General features: G+C 40.9%; 1 protein-coding gene across 1 annotated transcript; it reads right to left on the reverse strand.

Moving 5' to 3' along the window:
• Window positions 1-42: 42 nt before the first annotated feature.
• Window positions 43-9995, reverse strand: tmem237b (transmembrane protein 237b). Its single transcript, XM_004571269.3, has 14 exons — window positions 9818-9995; window positions 9561-9596; window positions 8068-8099; window positions 7254-7264; window positions 7086-7157; window positions 4878-5006; window positions 4226-4319; window positions 3076-3233; window positions 2866-2998; window positions 2584-2775; window positions 724-797; window positions 544-628; window positions 339-460; window positions 43-244 (listed from the first exon to the last, which is right to left on the reverse strand). The coding sequence occupies exons 1-14, from the start codon at window positions 9836-9838 to the stop codon at window positions 180-182; spliced, it is 1224 nt and encodes a 407-aa protein (XP_004571326.1). The 5' UTR covers window positions 9839-9995; the 3' UTR covers window positions 43-179.
• Between the last annotated feature and the right edge of the window lie 7 nt (window positions 9996-10002).

Raw genomic sequence — 10002 nt, forward strand, 5'->3', positions numbered from 1 at the left:
TTTCATGTAGAGAAACAACTGTAAACAAAAGAGAGAAAAAACTATTCTTTAAATCTCTGTATTTAAAAAGAAATAAACATATTTCAAACGTACAAAAATAACTTAAACAACATTCACGACAAAATGCAAAAATATGTGCAAAATGACAAAAAAAGCTGTACAGTAATTTCTTAATTCTCTCAGGCGGTCATTTCTGATTTGTCCTCTAGCTTTGGAGGCTCAATCTCCATGGCCATTAGGTAACCTGAGGAGGAAGGATAAGAAAACAAAAATAAATGTTTTAAGTTGGCTTTTCCTTTTTTAAGCAGAAATGCTCAACCCACACTGCTCTCTCTCACCCTCCGTGTAGTCGGTCTCAGGTCTGATGGCGATTAAAATCCAGGCCAGGCCCACCAGCAGGGCCACCACCAGGTTGACAGTCACCCATGGGTGGAGAATTTGGTGCTCCAACCCTGTAGGCCTAAAGCAGAATCAGGTCAGTCTCTGTATCAAAACCAGACTTTTTAATGATATCGGAATATCAGATTATTCCAGCAAGCTCACAGTAGTGCCGTGTTGTTGGAATAGAGGTTGATCCGATCGCTGGTCATTTGCTGGCTCAGAGAGAGGACGAGCGCTGAGAAATACACTGTGTGCAAAAAGCAAAGCGTGTCAACTGAATCCCAAACAGAGCCCACGATGATGTGTTTCTGAAGCACAGACAGAGAAGGAAGGAGGACTCACAGAACGAGGCGAGAGCCACCGGATCCAGCGTGATGAACTCCCGCAGAGCCACGGGGCCTTTGGCCAGATTCACCCTGAGGAGAGTTTCATTTGTAGAAAACACAAACATCTAATTCATAGCGTAAATGGATGCAGTATTCATTCACTTCACACTTTTAATTACAAGATTTATAAAGTGAGATCCCTGTCCCACCCCAGCTCTATAGCCCCTCACCTGAGCTCAAAGTTTCAACACGTTCTTTTTAACTGGGTACAGTTTGAACTGCACCACCACTTATATGATGTTGCAGATTTACTTAAGACACCTGCTCCTATCAAAAGTTTTGTTTGTAAATAAGAAAGCGTTATTCACAAAATAAACAAATAACCCCTTTTTGTTTGCAAATACAAAATTTTTGTTTGCAAACATAAAAATCTGAAAATTTTGACTGCAAAATAGTGACGTTTTATTTGCAAATACAAAAGTATTTATAATCCGGTTGTTCAGTCTGACGTCACTAGCCGTGTCTGGGTCTAAACTCCACTGCAGGTCCATATATCAAACGATCACTATGGCATTACTGAGAGTTGAAAAACTGTCTAAAGTCTTTCATCTTTAATAAAATGATCAGCGTTCTGCTCTACCAGGTGTAACAATTGAGTTTAACATCCAGGCATCCATGAAAACGGAATTTATGACATTTAACGGCGTTAGAAGTTAGCAGGGAGTTAGCTCGCTAGCTTCTATCTAAATACAATATAGCATGTCCTGACTGCGGGGTTTTGGAAACAAATTAAAACGTACAGCTCTGCTATCACTTCCAGCATAAATGAAGACAGAAAACTAGACAGCAGTGACGTTTGTAGGGTTACTGAAGTTGGGCTAGCTGGTATATAATGATGTGCTACGTGACCGCTAGCGACACAGCTATGTTAGCATAATATAAACAAGCTAACTTTTTTTCCACTCGATAAAAGTTAACGTGAGTGTTCTCGGTGGTCAGGAACAAATGTAATCGCATGGCAGGATGCTGTAAAAGGACCAAACTTCAGCCAGGAGAACAACTGAGATAATCCATCCACAATACGAGGTTAGTCATTCATATACTGCTGCATGGGCTGGGCTGTAGTTACATCCTAAGGTTTTAAAAACTGAGCTTAAATAAATGATTAGTGGTAATAAAAGCCGAGGGAGGTCAACAGGGATCACTGACTGTTTTAGGAGCTTTTTGAGATTAAATAGAAGAAAATACAAAACATTAAACATGTTAACAACACAAAAGCCATATTAAACGCAGACTACTTTAGGCCCGGAAGTAGGATTCGTCGCGTCATCACTGAACAACCGGATACAATAAACCTGTTTTTTGTTTGCAACTGTTAAATCCAAAATGTTTTGTTTACAAATATATGTTTTTAAAAAGCAAATTTTTTTGTTTGCAAATAGCAACATTTTGATCGAAAATACCACATTTGTCAGCAAATATAAAAATTATAAAATTTTGCTAGCCAATCACATTTTTCGTTTGCAAATATTAAAAAAATTTAACATTTTTGTGCACAAATATCAAACTTTTTTTTATGAATATTAACATTCTGGAAAATATACAAACACCGATTTTTTGGTTTGCAAATATCAAAAATAAAAAATTGTTTTGCAAGCTCATATCTTGTTTCTTGTAAATATAAATGTATAACAAGTTTTTCTCACAAATACCAAAGTTTTTCTTGCAAATACCGTGCCTGCGTGTGTTCTCTTTGTGTCCATTTTGCTCGCACAGTAGGGTTTGGCTATTTGGTGATTCTAATTTGCCAGAAGGTGTGATGTGTTTTTGTTTGCAACGTGGCGAACCATGATGGATTTCCAATGTGCAGCTTTACCTGTCGAAGGCTGCCACTGTACTGATGGCCAGCAGCATGTAGAGCAGAGACTGGGAGGGATACGCCACGCTTTGGTACTGCTCAAGCAGGTTGGACAGGGAGGTGAGGTGCTGCCCGGCTAGCATGTACACCATCACCACGTTCCACACGGCGTAGCCGGCCAGGAAGCCCTGACAGTATAGACCGAACACCCTGGAGCATGAACAGAGGAGAGGAGGAACACTGGGATGGGAGGACGGACTCGGGATTTTTATAGTCATACAGGAGACACTTTGCTGTTACCTGAAGCCTCCATGCACTCTGATGGAAACATCTCTGGTGGTCCACAGTGGCTGCATGTGCTGGAAGTCTGCCATGTTGTCCATCGGGTCGCTGATCTTCCTCCAATCGGAGCGTTCAGCAGCCTGGAAACGCTCTGCATGCAAACACATAAAAAAAGTTAAACAAACAGCCTCATCATCAATATCGTCTTCTTCTTCTTCTGTCACTCACTATTTCTCTCCACAAACACCTTCCCGACCGGCTGGCTCTGACCCTGTGGGGCGGCAAACAGGGAATGCTGCGGCAATGGAGGAGGGGTGTCGGCGATGATGTCATCCTCCGGTATGTCCAGCTCATCGGGAAGCTGCGTCTCGACAACTTTGGACTTCCTGAAGAGTGTATGGCAAGTTAAAAAAAAAATTTAAAACTAAAAAGCCAGACTATTCTCAGGTCACAACATTAAAGATAGTAACTTGCAAATATCAAATCAAATCAAATCAAATCACTTTTATTGTCACATCACATGTGCAGGTACATTGGTACAGCACATGTGAGTGAAATTCTTGTGTTCGAGCTTCACAAGCAACAGAGTTGTGCAAAATACAATAATGTAAACAAGCAAAATACAAGAATGGCTACATCTGAAACTAATAAATATATGTACAATATATAATAGTATATGCATTTCTGGATGTGTATACTGAATATTTTTCTACGTGTGTGTGTGTGTGTGTGTGTACACATATTTTACAAATTAAATAGAGCCAACAATAAATAAAATATATAAAAATATACAGAGTGAGACATGTGCAAAACAGTGGCGTTACTGTACAGTATGGAGTGCATAATGTTAAAGTTCCAGTAGTGAAACTGAGGTGTCTATGACGTGTTCAGCAGTCTGATGGCCTGATGGAAAAAGCTGTCTCTCAGTCTGCTGGTACGGGACCGGATGCTGCAGAACCTCCTTCCTGATGGAAGTAGTCTGAACAGTTTATGGCTGGGGTGACTGGAGTCCTTGATGATCCTCCCCGCTTTCCTCAGGCAGCGCTTCCTGTAGATGTCTTGGAGGGAGGGAAGCTCACCTCCAATTATCCGTTCAGAGCACCGCACTACTCGCTGGAGAGCTTTGCAGTTGTAGGCGGTGCTGTTGCCATATCGAGGCCCAGCGTACGTTTGAATTTGTTCTCCTTCAATGATGGTTTACATCAGCTCAGTTATTAATTTATTGTGAACACTTGTGTGTCTCAGAGTCAATAAAGGGGAATAAACAAGAACAGCAACATTATAAAAATCAACTGTCAGCCAAATGATTTCTTTAAATGTGGATATCAAGCCAGAAATTTACAATTAGTGCACCTGTATTAAAATAATAAATTCTTACTTTTTCTTTCGGGGTTTCCTGACCACTTCTTCTCCATCTGTGGTCTGGTCCGCGGTGTCTCCGTTCACCAGGTCGGCGTGGTCGTCCTCAAGACCTGAAATCCAGGATTCACAACATGGGCAAAGTTTCAGTTTCAGCCAAAAGTTCAGTCCTCAGATTGCTCTAACTGCTCACATTCAGACACTTTTTTCTAAATTTGGCTCTGCAGTCTGTCATAGAGTCGCAGAAGCTCCACCCACCTGCCGTTTGTGAGAGGCAGACAATCATAAGAAAGCTGGTTTGAAGTGGGAAGAGCTAAAGTAGCTTGTTTCAGGTAGATGATGAACTGAGGGGGCTGATGCAAGATTCACAATAAGCTCCATAAGGATTACTTTGAGCTGTGAATCATGCAAAGCCACTCCAGTAGAGTCTATAGTTAAAAATATGGAGCTAGCTGAAGTTATTATTAAAGAGTCTTTCTCCCCTCACCCCCAACTGGTGGCGGCACACGGTTGCTGGAGGTTTGTTCCTGTTAAAAGGAGGTTTTTCCTTCCACCGTCGCTTGCTCTTAGGACGTTGTCTGATTGTTGGAGGTCTCTCTGTATTATTACAGGGTCCCTACCTTGCAATATAAAGCAGCGACAACTAGCAGAGACAGAATTCTTGAATTCACCTATAGTGGCAGTTTTCTTCTTCTTCCTCCTCCTCTGTGGCGGGGCCTCGACTGTGGCTTCAAGGGTCAGATGATCCCCGATTCCAGAAGCCCTGCGGCTGCCCATGCCTCCCATCTCCATCCCCTGATCTGAAGGTGGCACAAGAAGCTACAGCTTTATTTTAAACAGTGGGTGGAGGCAAATGAGGAAATTGAAATTTTTATACAGAAATTTTAGGACAAATTTGAAAAGTCTACTCTCCTTCTTTGTGGTTTTATGTTGTTATCCTTTACTTAAAATTATTCTCCAGAGTTATGGAAGAATTTTAATGGTAACAATTTGTTTTTTAGGACTTTAGTGAACATAAATGCTGTTATATATGTGCAGGCTTTCATGAGCAAGCCATATACAGTGGGGCAAAAAAGTATTTAGTCAGCCACCGATTGTGCAAGTTCCCCCACCTAAAATGATGACAGAGGTCAGTAATTTGCACCAGAGGTACACTTCAACTGTGAGAGACAGAATGTGAAAAAAAAATCCATGAATCCACATGGTAGGATTTGTAAAGAATTTATTCGTAAATCAGGGTGGAAAATAAGTATTTGGTCAATAACAAAAATACAACTCAATACTTTGTAACATAACCTTTGTTGGCAATAACAGAGGTCAAACGTTTACTATAGGTCTTTACCAGGTTTGCACACACAGTAGCTGGTATTTTGGCCCATTCCTCCATGCAGATCTTCTCGAGAGCAGTGATGTTTTGGGGCTGTCGCCGAGCAACACGGACTTTCAACTCCCGCCACAGATTTTCTATGGGGTTGAGGTCTGGACACTGGTTAGGCCACTCCAGGACTTTCAAATGCTTCTTACGGAGCCACTCCTTTGTTGCCTGGGCGGTGTGTTTTGGATCATTGTCATGTTGGAAGACCCAGCCTCGTTTCATCTTCAAAGTTCTCACTGATGGAAGGAGGTTTTGGCTCAAAATCTCACGATACATGGCCCCATTCATTCTGTCCTTAACACGGATCAGTCGTCCTGTCCCCTTGGCAGAAAAACAGCCCCATAGCATGATGTTTCCACCCCCATGCTTCACAGTAGGTGTGGTGTTCTTGGGATGCAACTCAGTATTCTTCTTCCTCCAAACACGACGAGTTGAGTTTATACCAAAAAGTCCTACTTTGGTTTCATCTGACCACATGACATTCTCCCAATCCTCTGCTGTATCATCCATGTGCTCTCTGGCAAACTTCAGACGGGCCTGGACATGCACTGGCTTCAGCAGCGGAACACGTCTGGCACTGCGGGATTTGATTCCCTGCCGTTGTAGTGTGTTACTGATGGTGACCTTTGTTACTTTGGTCCCAGCTCTCTGCAGGTCATTCACCAGGTCCCCCCGTGTGGTTCTGGGATCTTTGCTCACCGTTCTCATGATCATTTTGACCCCACGGGATGAGATCTTGCGTGGAGCCCCAGATCGAGGGAGATTATCAGTGGTCTTGTATGTCTTCCATTTTCTGATGATTGCTCCCACAGTTGATTTTTTCACACCAAGCTGCTTGCCTATTGTAGATTCACTCTTCCCAGTCTGGTGCAGGTCTACAATACTTTTCCTGGTGTCCTTCGAAAGCTCTTTGGTCTTGGCCATGGCGGAGTTTGGAGTCTGACTGTTTGAGGCTGTGGACAGGTGTCTTTTATACAGATGATGAGTTCAAACAGGTGCCATTCATACAGGTAACGAGTGGGGGACAGAAAAGCTTCTTACAGAAGACGTTACAGGTCTGTGAGAGCCAGAGATTTTCCATGTTTGAGGTGACCAAATACTTATTTTCCACCCTGATTTACGAATAAATTCTTTACAAATCCTACCATGTGAATTCATGGATTTTTTTTTCACATTCTGTCTCTCACAGTTGAAGTGTACCTCTGGTGCAAATTACTGACCTCTGTCATCATTTTAAGTGGGGGAACTTGCACAACCGGTGGCTGACTAAATACTTTTTTGCCCCACTGTATAACGAGTTTTACACTGCTCAACAGTTCAAAGCTTTCTTTGGGCTCATGACGGCAAATTGAAGATAATTTGGATGACAATGAGAAATATGCTCATGGTGTGAGCGGTGAAGATACAGTGAGGTGCATGAAAAGGTTATATTAAAGAAGCCCTTCAAACCTTTAAATTCATGTTCGTGAAGCATCAAATATGAGAACACAAAGCTGTTTCTTACCGTCTGTATCGTCCACCCCATTTGTCTCCTTTTTCGCTCTCTTCTTCTTGTGCTTTGGTGCTGGAACATCTTCTGTGCACATGAAGGGATAAATAAATAAAGCTAAGTCACATAAAAAATGAGTTTGAGACGAAATGCAACTTGTTTATTAGAAATATTTTTACCCACCTGTGTCTTGACTTCACATGTGCACAGGTCGCAAGAACAAAGAAAAGAGAGAAGAAAAGTTTAGTTTTGCTGTTTAAAGTGGACTTCGTTTGCTCATTTACTGCTTCAGTTTTTTATTCTTGGACTCTACTAGAGTCACTTTGCATGAATCAGAGTCCAAAATCATCCTCATTTATCTTATCCTGGGCTTTGGTGCAGCCCTTCAGTTCATCCCCTGTCTAAAAGCAGCCGTTTTAGCTCCTCCCCACCATAACTATATTAGAATTGACAGGTGTGTGAGGCTTTTGAGTCTGGGATGACCATATGACTGATAGCCCCTTTCTCTGATGTCGTACAGACCCAGGTAGAAAAAAATGAAGATACAGAGCAGTCTGAAGTCTGGCTGACTTATTGTGACCTCTAATTCAGTAGGTATTATTATCATTATTATTATTATTATTATTTCATTTGTATTTTGTTACATGCTTCTTTAATATGATGGCAATCTATTGCTGCCTCATCAGTGTTGAAAGTTGATCAGAGTTCAGATCTTGTGCTTTTCCACTCACTGTTTAAGGACTGACTATATATAAATTCAATCGGATTGGAAAGTTTCCTGTCCATTGTTCCTCTTATTCACTTATCTCCAATTTACTTAGTTGCTACTTTTGCCTTGTGATGTCGTGCGGAAAAACACAAAGACTGTCACCGGGATGCTCCTGGATCATTGAGACACACACACACACCCCTCTTGCATCTGCATGGCAAAAAAGCTTCATAGGTCCCCTTTAGCATTACACCACAGTAGCTGCTTGAAATGAAGATGTTTACCCACCTCGACATTGTGGGAAGAGATCGCTGGCCTCTCTGGAGAAACACAGTGAAACACAGAAGTCAGATTTCTCCCTTTGTTCACTCATAAAAACCCCTCTAAAGAACATTTTTATTCCTTCTTTTATAGATTTGGGTTGAAGTTTAACACACTAAATGCAGTTTTTTCATTCCCAAATCAGTCACACCAAAAAAGAAACCTATGTAAAAATAATTGGGAAATAAGACCTAGAGTTATATTTTCTGAATTTCTGTCCATACCAACGGAACAACACAAGTTATGAACACATTCTAGTAAATCTAGAAACAAAACTAAACACTTTTTATGACCTTTTTATTTGAAATCCTGCAAGAACAAGACCCTAAAACTGACCCTTGGGTATACACTGCTACTAGACACACCAGAGTCTGAGAAAATCTGACTGGAAAGCTTTTTGGTGCCATCAAACGCATCTTAAACATATCTAATAACTATCACTCCTTCGGTAACAAGAACACAAGAACCAAAGAAACGTAATTTCGAAATTTAGACACAAACTGCCTGAAAGTGATATGGCTGCTCTTACAAAACAGGATAAGCCCATTATAAGAGATTATCTAAGCCACCAGCACTTGCATAACCAATGAAAAAGTTAAGATTTTAACGTAAAAAGTTCAAGAACTTTCAGTTATAACCCAGAGTCGGATAAAACAACCGAAGCAAGCATCTTACCGGCGTCTTTCTAGCCATTTCTCCCCCAAGAAACTAGCGAGACAGGAGTTAAGTGACACATGACATCCTGACTGTTTTATTCTCGGCTAAATCTGTGTTAGTACATCTGCCAGGACTGAGGATTACTCCGAGCACAGGTCAAGCCCCTTTTTCAGTGTCTTGGAGCGGCAGTGTGTATTTATGAGTGTGTCGGTGAGTAAAAACATCCAGGAAGTACTTCATCTGACGTAAACCGAGAAGGAAATCACTAAGATTTTTCAGAAATAAAAACCAAATCCCTTAAAAACAGGCTTTAAATTCACCAAGTCTGATTGTTCAAGTCTGTGTGAGGAGTTTATCAGATCTCTGGGTGCTTTTACTCGACTTTCTCCTGTTTCATTGAATAAGTTGTTGCTTAAGAGCACAAAAGAAAAAAAATGAAGGGTGGCGCAACACTTTTGCACAGGACTGTATGTCTCTAATGTCTTAATGATTTTAGTACATTTTGCGAGGTGCTACAGAAATAAAACTTATTATTATTAAAGGAAATGTAAAACCAAGTGTGGATCACTTTAATATTTCTCTAATAAGCTACTAATTCAATATTTTCTCTATCAATAACTTTTTTGTTATAATTTAAGACCGAAAACGTCTGGATAAATAAATGTGTAAATAACATAAAGTAAATAAAATGAATAAAAACCAGCCACCACGTGACAAATCAACAGGTTCTTGTTGATTTTTATTAAAAGTTATTACAGAGGAGCTACAGAGCTGTTAGCTCAGATGAGGTTTGATTTACTCACCTGTGGGAGAGGCGGCAGCTCCCTCACCCTCCGCGTCTACACAGAAAACAGGCAGGTTACAAACACCGTCTGCTCTTTATTATCATCGTTTTCGCTCTTATTAGAATTCAGAGAAAGATTACACGAAAACAGCCTTTAAAGTGAACCAGAAAACGAGCTTTCTGCCCCCACAGGTACAATTAGGAGCAAATCACGCCATCCATTTAAATATGACCGTTATGTTGACTGTTCATGCATTATGTGTGCATATCTCTCACCGTTGCTCCTCCTGTATCCATAACCCGTTTAATATTATGCAGCTGGTAACTTTGTTTTATTCGCTTCAGTCGTTTAAAGCGAATAAATCGCTGTTTTTGTTGATTTTTCTTTTCCTTTTTTGCTTTGTTTACGCTCACTGAGCGGCGGGGTTGTGGCCCGGATGTATTTAGGAATAGTGTGACGC

Source organism: Maylandia zebra, linkage group LG23 (assembly GCF_041146795.1).
Source record: "Maylandia zebra isolate NMK-2024a linkage group LG23, Mzebra_GT3a, whole genome shotgun sequence".
NCBI classification, from domain to species: domain Eukaryota; kingdom Metazoa; phylum Chordata; class Actinopteri; order Cichliformes; family Cichlidae; genus Maylandia; species Maylandia zebra.

Excerpts from the sequence above, each read along its gene's own strand:
- tmem237b (XM_004571269.3), bottom strand. The coding sequence starts at position 9,838 with ATGGATACAGGAGGAGCAACG. Across the intron at positions 4,320-4,877 it reads GAAGAAAACTGCCACTATAG|GTCTTGAGGACGACCACGCC; the intron begins GTGAATTCAAGA and ends CCTGGATTTCAG. Across the intron at positions 798-2,583 it reads ACAGTGGCAGCCTTCGACAG|GGTGAATCTGGCCAAAGGCC; the intron begins GTAAAGCTGCAC and ends AACTCTCCTCAG.